General features: G+C 42.7%; 1 protein-coding gene across 5 annotated transcripts in view; it reads left to right on the top strand.

Moving 5' to 3' along the window:
• The window catches only part of CCDC85A (coiled-coil domain containing 85A), an 83754-nt gene that overhangs the window by 7379 nt on the left and 49219 nt on the right, over positions 1-27156 (top strand). The window contains exon 3 of one of the 5 annotated variants that reach the window (XM_057405790.1): positions 6043-6176. The exons of the other annotated variants lie outside the window; for them this stretch is intronic. Within the exon in view, the coding sequence (XP_057261773.1) occupies positions 6043-6080 (38 nt within the window). The 3' untranslated portion in view covers positions 6081-6176. Of the gene's footprint in view, positions 1-6042; positions 6177-27156 lie in introns of those variants that run through there. 5 annotated transcript variants of the gene reach the window in all.

Below are 27156 nucleotides of genomic sequence, written 5' to 3'. Positions count from 1 at the left end.
TTTCTGCAACTGAGAATAATACATGGTGGTTTGACTCTGACATAGTGTGTGGGGTAGAAGCGCTTGGTATAAATGATCGTGCTTTCAGCAGTTGCAGTCTAAGTGGTGGGTTTTAGTCAAAGCAATTTCTCGTGAACTTTCTATTTTAAGAAGCCCTTTGTTTTACTCTGGGCTTTGGTGTGAAAGGAAAGCATCAGAAGGCTTTTCATACGTGCTTTTTGCTTCCTGGTGAGGTTATTAATGAGGAGAAGTAAAACTGCTGACTAACACTGTGTGCTGCTGGAGGTGTGAGGGTTCTTGCAGAACAAATGCAACAGCCCCTCTCCTTAAGCAAAGATATTTCTAGGCTAAATGGAGACTTGGCTCAACTATTGAACAGTTTCTGCTGTAAAGATGCTGCTTATAAGGAAAATAAACTCAGAAAATGCTGTGTTGGGTAAAAAAGAAACTGCAGCATGACTTCAGAGAGGGAAAACATGTAATAATGTTACCGAGTTAACTTGTAGCCTCTCGGTAGAAACAGCTTATATCCTGCTGGCCAAAGAGTGAAATGATGACATGTTATGGTGTAGGTTGTTTATGTGTTATGTTCCTTAAAGTTATAATGGAAATAGTTTGCCTGTCATTAATAGCAGCGTATGATGCCTTGTGTGTGACTTGAGCTCTCCTGATGGCATCCACCACTCTGCATCTGCACTCTGCTGTTGGGAGCCTGATACAGCTTTACTGACTCTTGAGAGGAGCCTGTTGTGTAAGCAGAGGCTACAGGATTGATAGATTCTTTTGCTTGCCATTATGAAATCATCTACTATTTATTCCAGAAGCTTATTATTTGAACTGTAGAGCTCTGAAACTTTGTCAATCAGAGTCTTTCAATTGAATTCCATTGGGTTTATGTCAAGCTTGTAAACTATCTTGAGCTATTACACACTGTAGGAGAACTGGGGTATATACGTGAATATGTATGTGACTGGAGTGCGCTGCCTTTATTACCCAACTCATTTTTTTGTGGAGTAATTTATCAAGCTGAAAATGTGTCTTGCAGAATCAAAACAACGAGCCTACTATACACTCATACTGTAGGGCTTTGGGAAGAAGTCTGCGTTTACAGATCCTTAACTTCACTGACAAAACCAGTAGTGGTTTGAATGTTTTAATATGAGGTGGATCATCCTTCCAGCCAAACTGCTGTTGTGTTAATGGGAAGACACTTAACCTAATTTCAAACACTTACATGGATGTTCCAGTGCTCTGACTGGGAAGTTCAGTGGCTGATCAAAATGGCAATGAGACTGGTGCTGCTGGCAGAGGTTTGGTCCTACCCCTGTCTAGCTGGTGCTAGATAGGCAGTGGCACTACATCTTACAGCAGGAAAAGAGCTCAGCTGAACAACTTCTCACAGGACTGAGTACACCCCAGCCAAGTGTGAGGCACTGCCCTTTCTGTGGAGTCACTACTTCCAAGTCTCATCTTTCTTGTTTCCCCTTAGGTTGCATACCCTGCACCATAGATGACTTTGGCAGTAAGGACTTGATGCTAGTTCAGTCTTTCTTTGATGGAAACAAGAATCAGAGTAGGGAATGTAGACATAGTGTCTTTAAATGAACACCAGTATAGGAAGGAAGGAGGAAAATAACTGTTACAGATGAGCCCAGGACACCATGTATCTTTGTGAGCAAGGTCTATATTAGTCAATGGTGAGTGTGTGTGTTAATAAGGTGGGAGGGAATTGGTGCTAAGTGTACAGCTGCTGCAGTGAGTTGGTTACTCGTCCCTCAGCTCCTGTGGCGTGCCATAGTTGCACCAAAGTGTTGATGGAGCCCATTCAGCAGCTCTCCCTTCAGACCTGTGAGTGGTGCCCTTATCTCCTAAGCATTTAACCAGCAGCTCTGCTGGCTGATTAATTTGAGGTGTGTGGCCATAGCTCTTGCTCTGGGTCTCTGCTGGAACTACACCGATGTTTGTCCATAGACCTCCAGAAGTGAAAGGTTGACAATAGATCACAGTGCTGTTATCACAGTGCCTTGACAAACACCCTGCAAGCCAGCCCTGTGGCATCTCCTCACTTTGCTGAGATGGGGCTGACACACTCCTACTACTTCTGCTTATTTCATTGCCTGTTGTGACCAATAACGTGGTGTCTGAGCAGTGAGAGGGAGCTTGTTTCGGTACGTAGAGAAGATCATTTATTTCTCATGATGATTGGGTCAAGATGCAAGGTATTTGCTTTTACCTGTGAGAGCTCATCAGGAGCTTGCAGGGCTGTGAGTGTTGGCTGCCTGAAATCTGTGGGCACATTTTGATTCTATTTTATTTCATTAGTGCCAGAATGGAGAGTCCTTACATGAAAGCTGTGTCTGAGCCTGTGCTTGGAGAGAGCACCTTTAACCGGAGGCCAGGACCTCATTTAACACAGTCCTTTGCAGAGCTTTGAGTTAAAAGTGGTTTTATAATAGCAAAATATGGGTTTAGAAATATTACAGTGATTAAATTGTCAGATTCTCTGAACTCTGTCAGTTATAATGCAGAGTTAGAACATCATAATAACTCTTGGTAAATGCTGCTTGTTTAAAGACTTCAACCTTGTAGGGTATATTATATGTGTTAATCAAGGAGTGTCCTGTCTCTTCTCTTCTAGCTAGCAATGGGGATCTTTAATGTATTATCTTATTAGGAAGTTACCAATGGGGAGTTGCTGTAGGTTCTGCAAGGATTGGAGCTGAACTGGTTAACAAATAGGAAAGAGGGTAGCAGTTAAATAGTGTGGGCTTAAAACTTTGTGCCATTCACCCACCCAGCGTGCGCAGCCGCTGACAGAAGTGAAGGACAGTGAAGCATTCACATTATAAGGGCTTTAATGAGGTAAATAAAGCTTTGTGTACCTATAAAAATGACTCTAGCAATAAAAATTCGTTGTCCTCTGAGGTAGTAAGTCATGTTTTAATTAGTAAACTGAAGCACAGCTTAGGTCTTATTGTTATATACACAGATATATATATCTATATAGCTTCTGAGAGAGCATTGAGAATTATCTTCAAGTCATGATCTTGATATAAATCTTGTCTGTGTGTGCTGCTTGAATAGTTAAAGGGTGCCTCAGTTAAGAGAATCTATTAGGACTGGCACACTGAGCTTTGAATTTGCCTTGGTGCAGAAAGAAGTACATCTTAATACACCACCTCCATACTTATGAAAAGATTAAAACCAAGTTATACGGTGCTTGTGCTATGATTGGTTTTGCCACAACCTTATACTTGAGTCTGTAGAATAATCCACTGTGGAACCAACAGTGTTCTTCTCTGTCCAGAGATCACTGTGGCGCTAAGCCTTAGTAAAGACAAGGATAGAGCACTGTACCATGCACTTTGGAGAAGTATTGTAACAGGATGCTCAGCTGTAACTGAACTCTTCAGCCTCACCAGCAGATTTAGCCAGATCCTCGTTGCTGTGCAATGACACAGAGCCCAACAACAGTTAAAGTCCTGAGAAGTGTGAAGTGGCCCTTTGGGTCATACAAAATGCAAGGTAAAATGGGAATCCTTCATGTTTGGGAGATCTGATTCATTTGTTCTAAGGTGAACATCAGCTTTTAAGTAGTAGAAACTGAGGGTGAATTTCACTCCAGTGTGTCATTCCATTGCTGTTAATGGCAAAAGTTTTTGTGTGCCTCTAAAAGAGCTGGTCCTGGCCCTTGTTGGGGGTGTGTGTGTGTGTGAAATATGGATGTGTGTTTGCCTATGTATATATATAATAAAATACTAAATGTATTACAAAATACTGCTTGCACTGGTCTGATCCAGTGTGGTAATTTCTGATTACTGTAAGATGGTTCTTTTGGTCCTTATTCGTTTGTATGTGGAGGCAGTTTAGTTTTTTCACACACTCACTCTCCAGCTGTGGCCTATAATATTCCTCGAGGACTTAATACAGTCTGCAGTCTTAGTGCAAACTTAAAGTGTTGTGAAGGGTCTTAGTTATGTTCTTTGATTCCTTCATAAGCGTGAATTAAGGATCTTCTGTAGTCTTTGGGGTATTCACAGTAAAGAAATCTGAAAGCATCTTTAGGTAAATGAGGAGAAAAAAATCCATCCTTCTTTCCCCTCTCTGTGCTATTCCCAGGTCGTCTTTTGAAATCTGATCACTTATGATGGGATTTTCAGACGGTGTCATAATAGAAAGAGACCAAATGAAATGAGCAAAGGGAAGGATTAGCCTGGGAGAAGCCTTGGACAGTGGGACTAAAAGCCAGCAGGATACACTAGTAACAACAGTAATCCATTTCAGAGGAGATTAGTTCTACAAGTGTTACATGGGGAGAAGGATCTATACTAAATTGTCTTTAAAATATAAATACACTAATGACACTAGTGCACATTTAGTGTTTAAGTCTTTTTAAAGTGCTTTTAATTCTCTAAGACACACAGAAGGGAGTCACATCATCATTTGGGATGTGTGAGCATTTGGTACGCAGCAGGAAAATGTTTTCAGATGGATTGATTGTGAATGGAAAGCTGCTATCTTGAGCTGGGCTGTCTTCAAAGATGAACACTCATGTGAAGGCTGTGAATAACAAACAGTCTTAATTCAACTTGTCAGTTCTACTAGAAAACTTCGGGCATATTTGCAGGGTTTCTCTATATCCTTAGGGAGAGGAAGGAACCAGCAGCTTTGTACCTCTACGTGTCAGCAAGTACAGGTTTCTTCAAGCCTTCAGTTTTCATTTGCATGATTTCTGAGAACTTTGCACCAAATTATTATGAGTCTTATGTCAAGTTAGAGTGGGTAAAATGGTGACAAGGTTTGTAATACTGGCTAGTAGAAGTCCATATACTAATGTAAGTGGTTATTTAGACTAGTCAAACACAGTAGTGTCATGAGTAAATACACATTGTAGCTGAAAAAGCATCCTGAGCCATGTGTTATGCAGCAGTACTGAATATAGAATCATAGGATAGTTAGGGTTGGAAAGGACCTTAAGATCATCCAGTTCCAACCCCCTGCCATGGGCAGGGACCCCTCATGCTAAACCATGTCACCCAAGGCTCTGTCCAGTCTGGCCTTGAACACTGCCAGGGATGGAGCATTCACAACCTCCCTGGGCAACCCATTCCAGTGCCTCAGCACTCTAACAGTAAAGAACTTCCTCCTTATATCCAATCTAAGCTTCCCCTGTTTAAGTTTGAACCCGTTACCCCTTGTCCTATCACTACAGTCCCTAATGAAGAGTCCCTCCCCAGCATCCCTATAGGCCCCCTTCAGATATCTTCTAAAGACAGGACAGGTGCTTTCTCAAGGATATCTAAAATTATTCCGGAGTTTTTATGCCTGTAATACCAAACTTCTAATTTGATCAGTAGAGAGACGCCTCCTTCAAATGTTTGACCTCAAAACTCACTGGATTTCATCCACTGCATCTCTTTAAGTTCCTATGGATTGTGAACGTTTGCCTTGCTCAGCCCTTGCTGTAGGCTCGTGGAGCATGTACTTGAAACTTGGATTCAAACAAAATATATATATCTGCTTTTCACAGAGGCTTCAGGGCTGATTCATCACTATGTAGCTCACATTTAGGTGAAGTTCAGAGAAGCCTGGAGAAAAGCACTGGGAGGTGACCCACATCCCCTCTTGGTTTCTGAGTCTATTTTTGTTTTACAGTGAATGAATCTTAATGATGTTCAAAATCCATCTTAAGGGTTTTGTGGTCTGAAAACATTACCAGTGACATTAGGATGGGTCTCTAAAAATACTGGTTCCTTATGAGAAAGGAAGGTTTTGCTGAAGGCAGCTGCATATGTGAAGCACAGTGTATGAATGCTGTGAGCTAGAACCTGAAAACTGGCTTAGGTCCATGGAAGTATTTGAGCACTTCACTCCTTGTTGGCACCTGATTTCTACTGAGATTGGATGCCCAGACAGAAGCAAGGAGCTTGAATATCCATGTGCTTGCAGTGATCTGGTCACTTGTCTGTTGTTGTCATTCATCTTTTTTGCCTGTTCCATTTCAGCTTTTTTTGTAACCTGAAGTTGAATTTTGAATTTTAGGTTTTTGCAATACCGTGAAGTCCATAAAGAAACCATGAAAGCAACAATAGGTTTTTTCCTAACCAGCTCTCCAGCTACCAAGACCAAAGGTTCTGCATCTTGACTAAGCAGCAGAAGATACCAGAATCTGTGTCCTCCATGTAGAGGTGCAGGGAACTTCTTGATTTGCTCCTTGTTATTGGAACGTGCCACCTGGTCTACTACAGTGCAGTCAGTGATGCTGAATGCTACATTTTGATCACTTGCAACCATAGCATGTGCTGCAAATATTTTGGAGAGCTAAAGCATCCTGAGCATATCAAAATAAATCCTAATTTCAGCATTAAGGCCCTGGTATTGTGTATTTTACCTTCTCTATGAATGTAAGAAAACGGAAAGATCTTGTAACCTTTTAGAGTGTATTGAAAATTTGTATCCAGACTGATAAAAAGGAGTTGCTGGATTGTGTGACAGCATGGAAGTGACTGATCAGACTCTCTTGGAAGCTTGGATCTCAGGGTTTTATCCTCTTAAGTCACTCCATCATCCTTTTTTTGTCAAGAATGAGTTGGGTAGGTGCTAACTCCTTGTATCGATCACACTACTGTAAGTACATCCGGTTGTTGACCAGTGGAATACTGAAAAGGGGAAGCTCAAAAAGAGGCATAGCGCAAAAGCACTTGCTTGAGCCTCTTTTGTGATAACTCTGGAACAATCCAGATTAAGCCAAGTGGTTTGTACTTAAAAGACAAGTTAACGCTTATCAGCCTATGCCTGGAAATGTGTACTTTGGGAGTCAGATTTCTGGGCAACGTTTTCAACTCCATCTCTGTTGCTTGATGGCTTAACAAAGCCAACAGTGTTGGTCCTGATACCAGTTTGGAAAATGGATATTTGAAGGATCAGTGAAGACTGTTTGAATGAGAAACCATTTCTGTTGGCTTTGAGATCAAAATACCTGTTGACTTTATCAACATGGAAAGATCTATACCTTAAACGTAACAAACCTTGGCTCTGCTTTGTGTTTGGTGGAGATGCACTTGACAGCTCTGTTTCTCAATAAATCGATGTTGGGTGTTAACCCCACATGTCACTTAAACCTCATGTGAGATGTTTTGATGCCCACTGTCCTTGTGACAGGAGAGACAGTATTGACTGTGAATTTAACATTTTTAATGAAGTGCTTTGAATACCCCCCAAATTTTGTTACTTTGGAGGTTGACTGTGGAGGTGTGAGGGTTTAGTGACAGCCAGTCAGGTAGGGCTTGGTATCCACTTCATTGCGTGCAGGTTTGCAAATACCTGTTCCCATAGGGTGGGGAGCAGTCTCAGAGATCTGGGCATCCACTAAGGTGTGCTCCTCACTGCTGAGTTGGTTCTCTTTTCCTTCTGTATGGCATCATCAGATCTTGTATAATGTCACCTTGCTCTGGTTTTGTGAACACATGTTTTGAATGAGGTATTGTGCAGAAAACTTAACCCTCAAAGCCACAAACTCTTAAAAAAACCAAACCCAAATATATATCAGATCTGAAAGCCTCCAGAGTAAATGTTCAATGATATCTAGTCTAGAGAGGGACTCTTCACCAGGGATTGTAGCAGTAAGACAAGGTGCGATGGGTTCATACTGAAACAGGGGAAGTTCTCTGCTGGGAGGGTAATGAGACACTGTAACAGGTTGCCATACCTGGCAGTGTTCTAGGCCAGGTTGGACAGAGCCTTGCATGACTTGGTCTAGTGTGAGGCATCCCTGCCCATGGCAGGGGGCTGGAACTGGATGATGGCAAGGTCCTTTCCAACCCAAACCACTCTATGTTTCTGTGTTTCTATGATTTCTGTGTGTCTCTGGTATGCTTCAGTTTTGCTGAATTCATGAACCTCTGGCACAGGGAAAGACTCAAAATCTGTGCCATGTTGGCCATCAGATTAATGACATTTTTGCATCTTCTGGGAGCTGCCATTGCAATAGTTCTGTTCTGTTCAGGCCCAGTCTTTTGGGCCAACCCCTTTTGCTCTGGTTTGTGCTGTATAAGCCTGCTTCTGTGTTTCAGTGAGCCCTGTGAGCTTCTGAAAGGTCCACAGCAAGTGTGTGATCTCAGAGGTGGGGACTGTGGTACCAGCCAGGGAGCAGGAGGAGAGGAGACCACTGCTGTTTTGTTTTGCTCACTTGCTGTGGAAAGCCATGAGAAACTCCTTTTCTTTCTCCAGATTCTAACTGTGGAGTTTGAGCCTGAAGGCAATTGTGAACCACTTTTGGGTGACTGTTAGGAGATAAAGCAGCTCTTTACTAAAGAGCTTTGGCTTTTTAGCTGGAGATGGATTAACTAGTGGTAGTACTAGCCCTGGAGATCACTGGTGTGTTGACTAGGATAGCATCAGGATGTGGAACTAGCATCAGTTTACATGCATGAATGATTGTAGCCAAGATAATGGTTGTACAAAGTCAATGAAAATGGCTTTGTGAAGTTGATGTGTATAAAGAGCTAAAGGATGTGCTGTTAACCTGAGTAAACACACCTTTTAGTAGTTCCTGTTTATTACTTACAGCTTTTTATCTGTAGTTCTCAAAACAAGTTACCAATGAAACAAACACTGATCATCATCGGGTGTATGAAGAACCATGAGCTAAACAAATGAAGAGACAGGATGAATCAGCCACCAACTAAACCTTAAATCCAGGTTTCCTGATTATTCCATTGCATCATCCCACTTTTCCAACAGGTTTTTGTTTTACATTAGTCTGGTTCTGAGTGGGGTGTAAAAACTGGGGCTGAGGTTGCTCACATGCCTAGAAAACACCTTTACGAACACTTAGCTTGATACAAACATTTTCAATGTGTTTCCTTTCAAAAGCAACTTTTAAGGCTCTGCTTCCTTCCTGAGCTTCCTGAAGTATGCTAACCAGGTGAGTGGGGAACAAAGCTATTTTGTGTGTGTAATGCAGCAAGCATATTAGAAGATGTTAATGTACCTTTTGGATTTACAGGGTGCTTAAAAGCATCCCTGCCCATAAAGTGATTTACAGTGAATCCATACATAAAGTGCTGTGGTAGCCTTACTAGAGGGAGTTATGTTTGTCTGTCTTGTTTCTTGTGGCCTGTTCTTATTGTTGCAGAGTAGTTGTGTAGCTGTAGTTGCCTTTATTTGGGAGATGAAGATGCTGAGATGAATCAGAGCCATGGTCAGCTATCAGCTGAGGATTTAGAGTTGCTGAGTGGCAATCAAAAAGAGAATCCATCTTTTATCAGGATGAGCTTTGGAAATGGAAGGTGTTACGTGCTGAAAAGGAGGAGAACACAGTATTTTGGCAAGATGGTGATTTGGTCCTCAGTATCAATCAATAGTGTGTTATCTTGTGAATATGCCAGTGGTGCTTAGCAGATATAAATCTCTGTGACAAACCCCAGTCTGCACATCTGTGTGATTTGGCAGATGTGGATAGGAACCAGAGAGCTGGTGTAATTTGAGATGTTTTGGCTGAAAGCCTGTACACTCATTTCTAGCAGGTAGGTGGCTGCTGCTGCTGCTATCTATCAAACACTGCACTCTGAAGTGTTTACTTCAAGTCTGTGAAGCAGTGGCTGTGTTTGAGGGAAGACTGGGGAAAAGCTCTCACTCTCTGCCAAAAAGATGGAGGTTTCCTGTACAGAGTAACTGTAGCAGAGTCATTGCTAAAAATGTTTATGAATGGCACCCATCAGAATTCAGGCCAGGATTTTCAGGCTCCATAGGAATGTGCACTCGGTGGGGAATCGGGCTTTGACGTTCAGAAATGACAGCCTAAACATTTCCAGCCCATGAAATGTGATGACAGGACTATAGTAACAATTCTTGTCCTGAGTAGAAAGTTACTGCAATCACAGCAGCTTCCTGCCATGCGAAGAAGTGAGTTTTTAATGGCACTTCTTACCATGAGATGTGGTCTGAGTGCAATTTAGTGTTTCAAACCTGGGCGGAGATTAAAGAGATATTGGCTCTGTTACTATTTTAATCTTACAAACTGGAGCAAACACCAGGTTGTGTGTCCTGAGCATGATTTAGCAATCTGTTAGGCTTTTAATTATCCCCTTCCTAATTAGATTGCTCTGATTATTTGGTGCTTGAAGTAATGGTGTATTTTTAAGTTCGCAGGGCAGTAGCTTTTCATTTTACAGGCATTTTGTCTTTCATGCTGAAGTATGGAAACATATGGTGCTACTTCTGATGTAGCACTTGTCTAAATATCTTTGCTTGTAAGATTTTCTGCAGAGCCATATAATTTTCTCCTGTAAAAACATTCCTAATGTATTTAAGCAGTTTTACAACTCCAGCATGGGATTATCACATTCTGGTCATTGTAAACATTTACTGGATGTAGGTCAAGGTATTGAACTGTGAAGCCTGAAGAAGAAAAATGACCAGGAAGCAGTTAGAAATGCAGGGGGACCAGTAGGAAATGGAATAGTGATAATTCATAGAAACAAAAGAGTTTATGAGAACACTTCCAGATATTTTGAAAGGGTCAAACTAATACATTTCTTTTTAAGCTGAACTCTTGGGATATCACTGTCAGTAGACATGGAATCCTGTAACACAGTGTGCAGACTCCTCACATGGTAACTGGTCACATCTCATGCTTTGTGTTCACTTTCTACGTGATAGTGTTTCTTCTGTCTGAGCCATGTGAAGTCAGGCTGCATTAAAAACTGTGCAATCGCAACACTTATACAATGAAGGGAAACTGGAAATGTTTGAAGAGTTTGGTATAGCTGGAAAGGTTAGTAGAATAGCCAGAATACTTTTGTATCCTTTTGTCTACATTGCTAGGCTCTTGTCCAGCATGAGAGATGATGAGCAGGAGGCTAACTGGCCTGTTAATGAACTTTAGAAATGAGCAAGAACAGTTCTCTCAGGGAGTGATGCAGATCTAAAACTCCTCTTCTTACACAGCAGTGAGAAAGCAAGGGTTCTCATTAATGTGGTCCTCCTGAAGCAAAGTGCATTGCCAAGAAGTGGGTATGTGATGAGCATCACCTGGATCACCTGCCACAGAGGGAAGCGCTCGAAGGCATAGGAGTTGTGCCAGCCTGATGACAGGTCTTGTGCTGCCGTGTTGCTTCCCAGCAGCTGTTATCCAGGAGCATGAGGGTGTGATTGGGCAAACTTTGAAAGCCAAGCTGCCAGAAAGCATTCATGTGTCCTATCTGGGAAGAAGGGCAGGTTGGGTTAAACCAGCACCTGAAGCACTTCTTGCTACTTGGAATCGATGACTGCTTGCCTGTTCCAGACTCCCGAGTACTGTGCTGTAGGACTGCACGTGTGTGAGGATGCGTGTGCTGGAATCTTGCTGCTTCAGCAAACAGAATGGCCCACTGTGTTGCCATGTTGGAGATCGTGGTGGAACTGATGAAATCATTTAGGGTTTGATACTGCTTTTATTTATGCAGGTGGCTGACTTCATACACTTGCATGTCCCCACCGAGTTCACGGGCTACTAGAAGCACTTGTTTGTGTTTTTTAAGTGGTATTATGAAAATCTGAGCTGGCACTTAGAAATGTATTCCAGAGGAAGCAGGCAGCAATCCCTCTTGCCCGTAATGTTCTGATCTGAAGAAAATCTTGCAAGTTTTCTTTCCTGCCTTCAACAGATTGATATTTGGCATCAAGACTTTCAATCCAGGTTTGAAGACAGTCAAAAAATGACGATGGCCTTTCTGTCCCTGGGGTGCTGCCTTCATGGATCACTCATCTCAGGGCTGGCCCTCCCTGAAGGCACAATATGAGTACAGCTTTCAGTAGCAGGGAAGCATTTTAGACTCTCTGGGCTGCCTTGTAAAGCTCTTGACCATCCATATACCTTGTAAAACTCTACAAGGGATGAAGCATCCTCAGTATCCAGGAAAGGAGAGTGAGCAGCTCCCCCAGTCAAGCTCAGAGCATGGAGGCAGAGCACGCTTTTCCCCAGAGGGGTTACAGGGGGAGCTGGAAGTGGAAAGCAAAGAGAAGGATGCACTGGACAGGATCTCCTTTCTCCTCCCTCCTGAAACTGGGTCCAGAAGCCGACTGCCATTTCTAGGACAGATCACCCAGGAGGTAGTTCTGTAGCTGTAATGGGAGCAGGCTGTGTCTGATGTGGAAGGTTTGAGTTGCACCCTCGTGAGCACAGATGATAAAGCTGCTTATAAAAGAATTTGTAATTTCTGAGGGGTTTTCTTTGAGAAAAAGAAACTGGATGAGGTTGGACAGATTCAGAGTTATAGTAAGGAGTGTGTATGTTGTAAAGTGAAGGACTCTGAAGAAGGGGAAATGTCATCATCCAGTTACCCAAAGTTGGATTAGGTAAACTTGCACTGGTTTTAACAGTAGTCCTGCTTCTACCTAGAAAATGGAGGTGTGGGACAGCAGAATTAGATTATAGAAGCGAGCAGAGCTCCAGCATTTCTGAACTTGAAATTGTTGGGAATGATGCAGGTAGTGACCACTTACATTCACTTCTTTGTGTGTGATAAATACAGTAATTGGAGGGGTTTGTTAATGACTATGCAGGTTTTAGTCAATCACAGGTATCAGTTGATATCCTGCCCCCTTGTTCTGTCAGATGAAAAATAGGGCAGCTGTTACCGTATCTGCCAGCTGTGGTGCAGCTGCTGATGTGGTAGTGCTGATCCTGACTGACTCATGGTGGGTACTCAGGAATTTTACTTCCATAGCATCTCTGAGCTCCCTGGGGCTTTTGGGGTCTTGAGCACCTCAAGGTGCCTACTGCAATCTTTCCTTGTGGCTGAGAATGAAGAAGTAGAACTGCAGCTACTTTGGCAATCCCAGCAGTTGATAGTGTAGAAATGTGAATTTCTTCTTATAGACCCTTTACTCTTCCACCAGAGTTTTCTGTAAAGCACGGTTCTCCTCCTGTACACTGGAAGGCAGACAGCTCTCATTTGGAAACACTGGATTTTTCAAAGAATGAAAAATCTGGTCTGTGTTGAACTCTGCTACTAAATGTGAGCTCTCCTGTTTAACAAGGACAAAGCAAACCATGTTTTCTGTCTACTTTTTTACTCAAGTAATCTTCATTTGTGAAAGTCTTTACTATGGGTCCTTTCATTATTGCTGCTGTTGAAAAATCAGTTACACTGGAAGACCAACTAGAAGTCTAATATGAGATGAAGAACTACAGTTCTCTATCTGTTCTATGGGGCAGAGGTGGTTTCTTGCTGCCTTTTATAAACCATCTAGACTGCCAGCAGGCAAGAATAGAGGTAATCCAGTTATTTGGGTTCTCAGTTTTGCTGATAAACAACTAAGTTCTTTTTATAAGTTCTCTCTACAGCAATATGTATTCTTAAGTATTAGTCAGCCATTGCTCTTCAGCGTGCAAAATCCATTGCACCTTTTCAGTCTGGTGGGATTTGAGGTGAAATTGGACAGATTCAACAACGTGACAAAAAAGTCCAGCAGTGCAGAAGGATCCCACAAAGACTATCCATGGAAGATCCAGATGGCTTGCAGCACCCTGCAGTGTTATAGAGCTGCTAAAAGCATAGTGATGTGCAAGCATAATCAGAGTGATCCGTCAGGCCAGGGACACTGCATGTTACTCTGAACTAAAAAAGCTAAATAGCTCAGTAGGTAGGTTTGGTTGCAGTCTTAATGCATCGAGATTTCAGTTTCATTGTGAGCATCCTTGTATCTTTGGCCCTGAATTGTGGCAGTTTGCAATAAACTCTAAGGTAATGCGCTGAAGTGATGCTATTGTCTCTGTGTTTCTCGTTGTAAGTGTAAAAGCAGCATTTGCTAATATGAGGATATGGTTTTTAAAGGGCAAAATCTTCTTCATTGAAGTTGACAGTACCAGAAATCATGTGGCTCATGGAGCCTGATGCACACTTAAAGTTCAGACCATGTTGGTAAGTAAGCTTCAATTAAATGTGGGGTTGGAAACTATGCTTTGGGCATTGCAAAAGAAGTTTTATGTAGATCAAAGTCATAGATCTTATTGGCCAGAATCCTCAAAATGAAGAATGGTTTGTCCCCGTTTCTTACACAACACAAGCCCAGCTGAGAGTCGGTTGTGAGAGGGTTTTCTGTCCTCTGAGTGCTGCTAATACACAGCATCATCCTCTGAGGGCTGCTTTAATGCAGCACTTGATTACTGTTGTCTATTTAAGTTATATTTTGTTTACACTGGGTGCAGTGTAGTGAGAAATAAGTTTAATTTCTTCTGCATATTGGTAAAAAATCAGTGCATGTGTCTTCTACCTCTGTAAAATAACAGCCTGCAGTTAAACATGGGATCATATCCAGACCTGACACGGTTGTGGTTTAACAGCCTTGAAGGCTGACTGTTGCCTGTACCAACATCGAGATGTGTCACTGCAAATCTACCAGGGACTGGGATCAGACTCTTCTCAGATGTTTGGCTTTCCCCAATTTATTTTTGATGGTGGGTGATGGATTATTCACTGGGAGACAGGGATGCAGGAATTCCTCCTCGTTCCTCTTGTTAGTCCTTGTCGAGCAGTGGTTTAAGAGGCAGAACACTGTCTGATTAACATGGCAGCATGAAGTGTCTGGCAGCATGAAGTTCCTATAGGTGCCTGGGCTTCAGGATGAAGAGAAAAATCCCAGATTCACTGAGCAGGGTTCATTTTATGTGTGTCTGTACATAGTAGCATTTATTAATTTAGGGGGATGCTTGGCTTGTTTTAAATCAAATAGAAAATGCTCACTCAAGTGCACAACTAGGACTATAGCTATTATCAGATTGATTAAAGTAAAAGCAGTGAATTAACTGCATTGAATCATAGAATTCCAGACTTGTTTGGGTTGGAAAGGGCTTTAAGATCATCCAGTTCCTACCCCCTGCCAGGTGCAGGGATGCCTCACACTAGACCGTGTTGCCCAAGGCTCTGTCCAGCCTGGCCTTGAACACTGCCAGGGCTGGAGCATTCACCACTTTTTGAGCAGCCTGTTCCACTTCAGTTACAAGGGCTGCCATGCATGGCTTGATACTCGTTTAAGTGTATGCTACATAGATAGAAGGCACCACACAACTAACATGTTAAACTACCAACTTTTAGTCAGGCATTATCAGGGTTTTCTTGCATTTTGTTTCCAAGATCATCAAGAAACTCAGCTAAATGCTCTTACAGGAGCAGTGGCTTTGAAAGCTTTCCTGAATCATTTGTAATGTTTAATTTTAGCCTTATAACTATTTCAAACTATAACCTTAAGCACCTTTAATCTCTCAGTTTGAGTGGTGATTCTGATAGACTTCACATGATCCAAAGGTACCTCGGGGTGAAAACTTCCCTGGAAGGTCACTGAGGAGAGAAATAGATACTTATTTCTTTGAATTACACAGGGCTAACATGAAATTGCCTTTCTGTTTCAGACAAGTGTAGCCTCCACTCTATATGCTGTATATGTGCTTTAGTACTAAACTCCAGGCAGGACCTGAACCTATTTGTGGGAAAGTCTAGATCTGTTTCAAAAGGAGAGGGAAAGCACAGGAAGGTGCACAGTGTGGTAACCTACAGGTTGTATTGTATGCTCTCAATAGTCAAATCTGCAGGCAGTCTGAGATTCAGCAATATGAGAGAAAGCAGAGTGTTGCCAATCTATTCCTGTGCTGAGGGCAGGAAATGAGACCTCTTTCTGCAATAACTTCATATTATGAAAGTCTGCGCGGCATCCTTGCTGTGTGCAGGCTATAGCTGATGCTTCAAAAGCACAACTGCAAGTGAGTAGCACTGGAGCTGTTCTGTCTTGAACTGTGGTGGCATTTCTGGAGGTTGGAGTAATCTGCCTCTTTCCTATTGGCATTGCTTTGGTGACAGCTAAGGGCCAGCAGTGTTTGCTTGCTGGATGGACGACGTTGGGCTGTAAGCTGTTCTCCTGGTAGAAAGGCAGATTTTGGTCACTGATATATTAAAAGCCACAGTTAGTGGGAATGTGATTTTGGCTGGGGTTTGGAGCTCTTAAGGAATGGCATGAAGTATTTAACTGCTTTTTAGGAAACTAGAGCTAGATGGGGAAATGCGGTTGTGATGGTTGTTGAGTTGGGGGGGGAAGAGAAGCACAGGATTGTGCTACCTTGGATGGGGTTCTGGTGTCCTGCCATTACTCTGTCATCACTTTAGGTGAGGTTACAGTCTGTGGAAAGACTCCTGTTGACTCCTGTCTCTGACAGATGGCCTGTGAACAGGCGCATGAAGCAAGGCCTATGAGCAGGACTTACCTCGCAGTGCAGAGTGAAAGCACAGGCAAACAGAAATCTGTGGTGGGTGCAAAGCTTTACAGCTCCACATGGAGGTAAAAGCTCTCTCTAAATTTATCAGAGACTTTTCTTTTGACAACGTTGGTTTTCCTCATCTCTCAGATCATAAAAAGCCGAGAGAGTTGCCTTGAGGCTGCTTTGGAAGCCTCTGGCTGTCAGCGTGATGAGCATTTCAGATCCCAGTGCTGTGACCCTGTGTTCATCGCAGGAACAGACGTGTTGAAACGATAAGCCCCGAATCTTGAGGGTGAATTGGCAACACTGTGAATTTGTTGCATGCATCTTACCTAAGGACCAGAATATCCAGTGTTATCTTGAATGAGAACAGCAGAATATGCTTTTCAGTCATCCCCTTTGCTAAAACTGTAAAAAAAAACAGAAGAGAAATCCATACATGAGTATATATCCTGTTATTTCATACGCACACAGGAGAGAGATTTAAAGTGGAATCAAGGAAATAGTGACCTGGGATAGCTGAGCTTGTTCTCTTGCTGAACACAGAGTCCTTGAAGCAGGAATAAGAACTAAGATAGCCAGGAGCAGCAATTGACTTGGCCACACTTGGGGTGTTGTGGGTTAGCAGATGACATGGGGAGGTCAAAGTTCCATTTCCAGCCTGTTTGACCCCAGTTCGATTTTTAGGGGAAATGGAATGTCCGAATGTTTCAAGGTTGGACTTGATCTTAAAGGTCTCCTAAGGTTGATTCTAAGGAAGGAGGAAGTTCATATTGCTGCAAAGAACTGGTCACACAAGAATTCTCTTTCTATTTTATATATAAACATATGTTTCATACTTCAGTCAACTCTTCCCCTAAATCGTTGCTTCCTATAGGGAATAAAGTATGAAAAATCAGTGTGTATATAGTGAAGGAAATAGGTGGGGTTGGAATAAAACCTTGTACAATTGGTCACACATAGGATCATAGAATAGTTAGGGTTGGAAAGGGCCTTAAGATCATCCAGTTCCAACCCCCCTGCCATGGGCAGGGACACCCCACACTAAAGCATGTCACCCAAGGCTCTATCCAACCTGGCACATAATACATCCTTTAGGACAGAGAGGAGAAAATTTCTTCCTCTCAAAACCTGAATGCCAAAACCATGGGGAGAAGGGGCAGAGTGGTTTGGAGAATGCTTAAATTGCTTTAATTTCATTTTTGGTGGAAAGAATAAGGAAAGAATAAATGAATTAGAATGAGAAATTGATCAAACATGGTTTGAATCCTCTTGGAGAAATATCGCCATTGATTTCTAGAAGAACAGGATGTGACCACATGGTTTGTCTGTGCCTCTGCTACCCTGTTGGCATAGACTAAATCACTGACACTCAAAATAAACCCCAACACAACCCAAACCCAACTTGCTACAAGTGAACAAACAAAACCTACTTGACTGCATGGCACTAAATTAACTCCTTAATCTGTACCATGATTGTTGTGCCAGAGCCGTGGGGGTGAGGAGAGATTTTCCTCTATTAGGCGTGAGACCAACCCCACACTTGGTGGGTGGCTCAGGACCTGAAACAGTTAAGTCATTTTCTAAGCATCACCCAGGTACATGAAGCTGAGATTTTGATTTATTTTGAGCTCTGAGGAATATAATGTGCAAACCTATTGAGGTTCTACTTGCTGGCCAGAGACTGCTCTCAGTTTAATAAGACACAGCTAAATTTACCATGATGAAGTGCTGCTTCATGCATGAAATAGATGCTGTGGTCCTGTGTTGGTGATTGATGATTTATTACCTTTTAAACTATAGGACCTACATGCAGAATTAATTTTCAGTGGATTCTTTATGTTATCACTTGTTTGTACCCCCCTGGAATCTTATATGATTAAACATAACTTTTAAAGAACAAACTCAGAAATAAAATCTGAGAGATATTTAAATTGTGCTTTTCACAATTTTCCCCCTTTTCCCCATGAGATGTTTTACAAACCTAATCTAGCAGCAGCTTATGCTGCAGAAGATGTTTATAGCTCACACTATTCTTGTTCCTTATCAAATCACTGCTCTTATTCTTTAAAGCTCTCAGAGGATTGATTTAAATTTAGGCTTAAGTGTATAGATCACCCCTGTCTGCATAGTCCTTTGTTACCCACGGCAGTTTCTGGCTGCTCTCAGATGACAGACCTGAGGTTGAAACCCCAGGCAGTCCATGTGAAATGCCCACATGGGCCTTGCTCTACTGGGGCAATTTTCAGCTCCAAGTTATGTTCCTGTTTTCACCCTTTAAGTTCTGGGGAGAATAACCTGGTTAAAGAAAGACTGGAAAACTGAGAGGAGAATCCGTCCAGCAGAAGATGGAGAGGGGAGAGGTATGGTAGAGGCATCCTGTCTTACAGAGAATGACCAGATGTGGTGTGGTGTTTAACTCTCTGAAGGGCAGGCACCCAGTGCCATAGAGCCTTGGGGTTTCTTCTGGTGCAAACAAGACTTGGGGTTGACTCTTGTACTGTGGGGATTTGAAAACACTGATGCTGCTTCCTTAAACTCAGAGCTACATAAATGTGCACAGCTAACCTGTACTGGAAGTCTTGAATACATAAAAGGAGCTGGTGATGCACCTTGGATCCTGTAGGTGAGCAGCACATGAAAGTCTTCTGGAGGAGTAGATTGCAGCTCAGCTGCTGGACAGCTCAGCAGCATCAGGCCTTAGGGCTGAACATGTTGGATTGGGGTGAAATACTTCAGATGCTTCATGGCTTTGGTCCTTGCCCTACAGACATCAGGTGAGCCCATGACTGCTCTGTTCAGAGGCTGGTTCATGATCCTTTATACATAGTCTCCTGTGTAGTTCCAGAGTGACAGAAGGGCTCAGCAGTGTCGGAGCTAACAAATAAATTCTTTATTTGAAAGAAAATAAGCTGTACTTTTGCAAACAAGGCTCTTCTCAGCATTTGTAAGCTGAGCAGGGTCAGCCTGGGTCCTTACCTGGCTTTTTAAGCTCTGGAAAGACCACAAGGGTGTTAGTGATGGAAAAACCATTATATTTTGAGTCAGTCATAAATACTGTGAAGGTAAAGGTTGAAATATTCTACTATGATCCATTCTGCTTGTTATTTGAAGTCCCAAATACCAAGAGCTTTAAAGTTCTTCCAAGGCTCTCTGCAAACATTGGTGGTGTTTGCAGAAAGCATTGTGTGCAGTGTTGCCATTCACTTCTTGTCAGAGACCTCTTTACGATGCTGCAGTGTACTTCTCACCAGACACAGCACTGTCTGCTTTGAGTGCAGAAGCAGATTCACTTTCTCTTCTCTCATCACAGCACCTATTGATTCTCTTTATCAGAGCTGTCATAGAACCCCAGCCTGGTTTGTGTTGGAAGGGACCTTAAAGCTCATTCACTTCCAAATCCCTGCCACAGGCAGGGACCCCTTCCACTAGAGCAGCTTGCTCCAAGCCCCTGTGTCCAACCTGGCCTTGAACACTGCCAGGGATGGGGCAGCCACAGCTTCTCTGGGCACCCTGTGCCAGTGCCTCAGCACCCTCACAGGGAAGAGCTTCTGCCTGAGAGCTCATCTCAGTCTCCCCTGTTCTGTCAGGTTCAAGCCATCCCCCTTGGCCTGTCCCTACAGGGCCTTGTCCAAAGCCCCTCTCCAGGCTTTTTGTAGCCCCTTTCGGGATTACAAAGCTGTTATCAGGTCTCCCTGAAGCCTTCTCCTGTCTTCTCTCTTTGTCCCTTGTCCCTGCCACTCTTCAGTGTTATATTTTTGGAAGATAAATTTAATTATAAGCAAAAATGCCTACTGAGGATGGACATGGTCCAGTACTATGTCAAGAAGAGATCATTCCCATTGTGGGGTAAAATCTCTCTTCTCTGTCCAGTTTTCTCTCTTGGAAATGCTGTTTCCCCTATGTTTCCTTCCACATCTTCAGAAAATTAAGTGCTGAAGTCTTTTAAAATCTATAAGCCAGATTCCTGCCTTTCATGGCTGGTGAAGTGAGTAACTGCAAGGTGATTGCAATGGCTCATACTCAGATTACATGGGAACAACTGTGGTGCCCTCTGACTGTGAGCTCCTGGTGGCTGACACATACCTGCAGTGCAACAAGCCAGTGAATACTCTGTTTGGTAAAAATCAATCCTGGTTATCCTCTCTCCATCTCCATGTTTTGGTGTCTGTCAGCTTGGATTTATCACAATGATCACTGGTTGGACTTGCACGTCGGGCTTGACTGATGAACAACTCTAGATAGGAAAGGGTTTCCTTAAAGGGCGCTTGGCCTCTCAGTCTTCACCCATGGAAAACCTGTAAAAGGTGAATGCATGTTGGTGCTGCAGTAGGTATGGGTTTGTTTCCAAGGACTAAGCTTTGTGCTCACTGTAGCCATAAAGCAATGACTTCAAATTATTGACTTCTGGAATGTGAAGTCATCAAACTTCTGTAATGGGAAAATCTTTTTATATTAGAGAAATTTATCTCAGGTTGAAAATAGTTTTATTTGTCTTCCTCAGCAGCCAAACCTCTGTGGGCTCCTCACTAGCTCTCAGAAATGATCCTAACTTGTTTGTACCGTATGGTACTGTCTGGACACAGCAGAACAGACCTGACTAGATTGGATAGGACTTGGAGCAAGCTGCTCTAGTGGAAGGTGTCCCTGACCGTGGCAGGGGGTTGGAACTGCATGAGCTTTAAGGTCCTTTCCCATACAAACCAGCCTGGGATTCTATGAAATCTTAGATCTGTTTGCTGTCCCCCTGGTATGGGCTTCCCACATGTCACGTAGGACTTGTCTTGTTGTTCAGTATACTTAAGGCATGAGCTCCTTTCAGAACCACTTTCAATGGCAGAGTACGTTTTACTGTTTCCTTTTGCAAACATTGCTTCAGTTTCTCCTCTATCTCCATGGTGTACTCATAACTTTCTTTACAACTTAATAATAATAATACAATGTTTTTATTTATTAGTTTTATGAATAAGATGGGAAAATTTGCATGTATCTCATCACAATAAGGTTAAAAATACCTTATGGTTGCAAACAGAACACTACAATTTGTTACTATCCTTTAGGCAGGATCCTGTGATCCCACTATCAAAGTCTAGATGGGTGATGATCAAACGAGCTCGCTCTTGCAGCAAGTGTTGGATGTGACAGATGGAACAGACGGCAGCTTGGGCTTTGTTTTGCTATAAGACAGGGAAGATGCTGTGTATTTCTGTGCTGGTGAAAGTGTCCCTTCTTTGGACATTTTAGCAAAATAAAAGTGGTTCCGTGGGCCACATGGGGAGAAAAAGGGGTAAAGGAAGCCTTTGGCTGAGAGCAGCACATGCATCAACAATGTTCCTTTGGGAATATAAATAATTAGTGCAAGGAAAACTTCTGAAAGTGTTGTCAGACAGCAAGGAGCGAGAGATGATCTTGAAACAGGATAAAACCTCAGGATAGAAAACAGTGAAGGCCCAATAGCCTGGTCTTGAGATGCCTGGGGGAGCAGGGAAGAGAGGTTGGCTGGAGCCATGCACTGGGCTATATAAGCTACTGTATTTCCAAAAGACACAGGTATCATTCCAGCTCCTGGTAATTCAGACTGCTTGAGTGTTACATTGCTACTTTGTGATCTTGATTAAACCTTGACAAAGCTCTCCCTCGCTTAGATACTTGCAGAAGCTTTATGCTTGCCTTCCAAGGCAGAATTTGGATCTGATGCCTACCTGAGGATATACTGCACTTTGTATCATGTGGCCACTTTACACTGAATGCCTCTGTTTAGCTTTTCCCAGTTGGATAACAAAGGAATGGCAAAAATGTAGTAAAGAAGGAATAAATGTCTGTCTTGTGTTGGAAATCCAGACCAAATTTGGAACAACTCCATCCATCCATGTGTTCTAGTCAGACTGCCTCTGCACACACTGAGACTCGCACATGCTGCAGTGGAAGTTTTGGCTCTTCGTCAGGAGGGAACAGAAATAGAGCACTTGCAAAAGCCCCCAAGGCCCCCAAAATCATTTGCCTGACAAATGAGCAAGGCAAACGATTGGATGGAGTTGGGGTTTTCTTCTTTCACATTCTTTTCTTTAGAGAAACCAAACCAAAAGCCTTTGCCAGAGCTGAGGTTTCCCAGGTAGGCAGCGTCAGCAGGAAGCAGAGAAGCCTCTGAAGGGCAGAAGGAGAGTGAAGAAGTACAAGGTAGTTTCTAGGCAGTATTCCTGACGCATAATGCAATGGGTGGTTAAAACAATAAGCAGATTTGGTGTCATGTTTTGAAGATGTACTAGAGCTAAGACAAGGGGAGAAAGCCAGGAAGCACAGGGATGTGCCAAGGGCAATTTTTGTTGAGCTGGAAGACATAAATAGTAGCAGTTTCAAAGGTTGCAGGACACCAGAACCTTAACCTGCTGTTTGCAATTCCTGTCAGGGCTGCTTTGAGTTGTGCTGAACGTGCAGGACCTGGAAACACATCTTGTGTCAGAGTATAGATCATCAGTGTTCTCTCCAGAAGTCAAATTCTCATGCAGAGCACTGGTCTGCAGGGATTATTCAGGGAGAGACATTCAACCAGAGGAGCTTGGTAATTGCTGCACCATCGGATGCTGGATGCCACAGTGTGATACTAAGCTTTAGTGATGTTCTGGATGTCATGTAGAAGGGATAGATCAGAAGGGAAGTGTCCAGGAATAGTTGCAGTGCAAGTAGTCTTGGTGCTGACACTATTTTTGGAATCCTTTCCCTTGTCTAGGCAGTATCTTGATGAAATCAAGTAAGACTGAATATGTCTGAGGTTTTGGAGTGGAAAGAGAATAATGATGATGCTTTTCTTCAGGCCAGTTCTTATCTCACAGCCATTTCTTCACTTCTTTCTCCGATAAGAGGTCAGTCTGATTATGGGAGTTAAATAAATCTTATTTAGCAATAGTTGGAAAACAGAGATTTCTTATTTACTTGTTTATGTATCTTAATATATCTTCCTGATCTCTCTGTCTTCTTCTCAAAAGAGTTGTAACACATGCAAAGACACTGTAATGAGGAGGGAAGAAAATGATTCCTGGCTGAAGAGCTGTGAAAACTAAACCTCTCATTTCCCTTAGTAGTAGGAAAAGGACCTTGTGAACGTGACCCCAGGCAGCCAGCCCCCTGCAGCCATACAGGGAACGTGCACCAGTTTGTGTTGGTGAGCCAAATCACCAAAGTTTAACATTTTATGGAATGAGATGCTTATCCTTAATGTATCCTTAGCTAATGTGAAGCGGCATAGAAGTGCAACTGTCTTCTGTCTGACTGGGGGTTTGGCTTAGATTTTCAGATCTTCAAACCACTCCTTACACCACATCAAATGATGACAGCTCCTGTGAAAGCTGCAATGATTTGGATAGCGGCCATCCGGTGATGCATAAGCTTTTCTTTCATGTCTTCCTTCCATACCCTGACTTTCCTGCTTAATGAAATAAAAGTCAGTTTAACTGGTAAGCTCAGCCAGTATTTTGTGTAATTCAGGATGTAGACTTCACTAAAGCTGTGTTCTACACAGTAGATGTGGTTGCAAGGGGAGGCATTATGGATCCATAACTCCTCTGTCACTATAGTCAGAAGCATCAATGCCTTGACCTCCATCTGAAAGCAGAGCAGTGCTGATGTTTGTTAAGGAAGTCCAGGTACATGGATCTTGTTAAACCCCCAAGGTGTTTTGGGTTTATTAACTGCCTCATTGTATTACCTCGGCACCTGGTGTGCATCGCTGGCCCCAAACTCCTGCTTTTCTGCCTTCTCTGTAGAAATCTATGCAGAAAGTGTGGTTTTGTGTGTGTCTCAGTGGTGCTGGAACTATGAATGCACTCTCTTTAATGAGCTGACAGCTTAAGCAGGGCCAAACGTGTAGGTTATAGCCTGATGCACAGGGAAGGCCTGATAACAAACCCAAAGGTGATTGATGCTGCAGCAGAAGTTTAAAACTAAGATGAATTAAACTCTGGCGAGGGTTTTCTGGGTTTGGCCATTCAGCTTTGAGGTTCAGAGTTGAGGAAATCAAGCTCCATACTGTATTCACAGGTTCTTTTACTTATACATAAGCAGCTCACCTGGGATCTTTTTAGCCTGACTTGAAATTCCAGCTTGATGGGTTTCTGATAAATAGGCTGCCTCCTGTCCTTTCTGAAGCCTTAGGAAGAAATGCAAGCTGAATGTAAAGCTGCAGGAAGAATAAGCTGTATTTCATTTTTACAGGGATTTTTATCAGCTGCTGGGTTTATTGTGCTTCTACATTAACACCATTAATTTTCAGGTTTGTTCTTTAAAGGCTTAGAACTAAAGCTTATTAAAAGATGACAGATTTTCCAATATTTCCTGGGAATGATAAAGGGAAATTTCCATCAAAGAGGCATCAGTACTGAGTTAAAATAGGATATCCAGCATTTTACAGCTGGTGGGCTTGGTGTGTTGCTTCTCTTCAAGCCTTTCTCTCAGCAGCAACTTGGACTTCATAGGAGTCTGGATGGGAAGAGCAGTTGTCCCTTAACTTCCAACCAGGTGAGGGCATGATGCAGATGCCATAGTGGGGTTAAACAGTAGGACCCATCTCTTAAAACATTAGTCTGCATTTGATTTGCACCTGAAAGTATGTCTAAGCTATGAGTACACAAACTTGTCTATACCCTTCTTGGCAGGATGGTCTTTGCTCTCTGTTTGGAACATGTTACATTAAAGAAAAGGAGGCAAATATTTTCTTACCTATATGGACTAAATTCCCTTTCCTTTAATTTCATTCTATGTTTTGCTATGCACTAACTTAAGGCTGGCCTGTGAACTGCAAGCACAGGCCTCCCTGCTGGCATCTGTTCCTTGGGCTTACTGGCTCTTGCTATATCACTGCAGGAGCAACCAGGGAAATAAATACCTCCAAATTCACACAGAAGTGCTTTTTGCTATCAGCAATGTATTGACCATGCAGGTGAATGGGTACTGCTTCATTCCTTGCTGGGGTGTGCTCCTAGGGATCAGTTGCCTCTTGTGAGCTTCACTTTGAAGCTACAGAAATCACTGGCATTGCAACTGAGGAGAGCTCACCTGGAGTCAACCATAGTCTGCCAGCTGAAAAGCAGGAATCTGTAGTGTATGCACCCATGCAGAAAGTGCTGCTGTTGTATTTGGGACACTGTACTGTGATCTGTAACATTTACCTCTAGTGAAAAGCGTTTCCTTTTGCTTGTTAATCTTTCTTAGCTTGCTTTAAGCTCATGCCACATCACTTCTTTCTGCCTCTAGATGACTGCTACCATATGTCTGTAGGTTCCTAAACACAAAGAATAAAAGGACTTTCAGGCAAGTGATGAGATAAAAATTGACACAGTACATGGCTGGAAGTGGAAATGTTACACTACTGCTATGCCTGCAAGTGCCCTTTTAGCAACTAAGAAAAACTGCCTTTAAATACATGGCTGGGACATGAAAAGAGAGTGACATTTAAAAGAGAACAAAGGGAGCATCTGCAGAATTCACAGCCAAGGTGTGAGCAGGTACAGGAGGAAAATCCCAGTTAAGGTAGCAATTGAACAGAGCTTTTCTCCAGAGGGGCTCTCAAATATTTGTCCTTTCATCAGTCTTTTAGAGGAAGATTCAATGTGTTTGGGAGTAAAACCACACTGTGGATAGTGTTTGCTTAACATGTGAATCATGCCTGGGAAAACAAACTTAGGCAAGATGTGGTCCATAGCAAACCAAACTGATTCAAGATCAACTTGATCTTGAAGTCATCACTTAACATCACTGTTAGTGGTCTAAATATGACCCCTGTAGTGTCCAGATAGGATAGGGATAACTTTAATAGGGTTGTAAAATAACTAAGTCACTTTTCCTAGTGCTAAACTGATGGCATTATCAGTACGGGTGTTGAATCTGGGTGTACAGAGGGGAGGAAGCCCTGTGCACGTGCAGTGGTGGTTAGAAGAAGCAAAGATGGTGGTAGGTTACGTGGGGTTGTGAATGCTGCAGGGAACATGATATTGTGTGTGTGTTTTGTGTAAGCTTTAATGTGACTAATAAGTGAAGTTCTGGTCATCTCTATCTTGGGGACAAAGGAGAATTAATTGGTGAAGGACAACTGGAAGAGACTCTAATGTCTGAGGAGAAGAGGAGGAGAAAAATAACTGCAAACAGAGAGAAAGTGAGTAGCTGCAGAAGGCAGATTGAAGCTTTATATTGCTTCTAGCTACTCTGTGATATACTTCATAGATACTCCATGAAATACAATAGCAGAGAATTCAAAACCAGTGAGAGAAACAAGCATGTTATTTGAATATATAAAAAGAAATTGGAACCAAAAGAGATGATACTAAAAGGGTATTTATAACTGGAAAAAAGACTGAAATGTGGACATTGGGAATGTTCAGGGTTATCATAACTGCTTGGAACAAGCTGTCCCCCACAGTGATTACATTTCAAGACTGTTTACTCCTGGCTCCTAAAGAACAGGATGTGTTCCCTGCTGAGAGGGACAAAGTAACCTGCGTCAGCCTGTACTGGGGTGTTTGCTTGTTGTTCTGCAGCACAGAATCATAGAATCATAGAATCGTTAGGGTTGGAAAGCACCTTAAGATCATCCAGTTCCAACCCCCCTGCCGTGGGCAGGGACACCTCACACTAAATCATATCACCCAAGGCCTTGTCCAACCTGGCCTTGAGCACTGCCAGGGATGGAGCATTCACAACCTCCCTGGGCAACCCATTCCAGTGCCTCACCACCCTCACAGGAAAGAATTTCCTTCTTATATCCAATCTAAACTTCCCCTGTTTAAGTTTGAACCCGAACTAATCCCTGGCAGAGCAGTCTGATCTCAGAGCAGCGCTGCTGAAACTGCAAGCTGACTTGTCCACTTAAAGGCTGTATTTACCCTTCTGTGGTTAAACACCCATAAATACCCTTCACTTCTCACCACATTTGA

This window comes from Pezoporus wallicus, unplaced genomic scaffold (assembly GCF_028554395.1).
Source record: "Pezoporus wallicus isolate ANWC-B61680 ecotype Strahan unplaced genomic scaffold, APGP_CSIRO_Pwel_v1 contig_6714, whole genome shotgun sequence".
Taxonomy (NCBI): domain Eukaryota; kingdom Metazoa; phylum Chordata; class Aves; order Psittaciformes; family Psittacidae; genus Pezoporus; species Pezoporus wallicus.
This window is presented reverse-complemented; position numbering and strand designations above follow the sequence as displayed.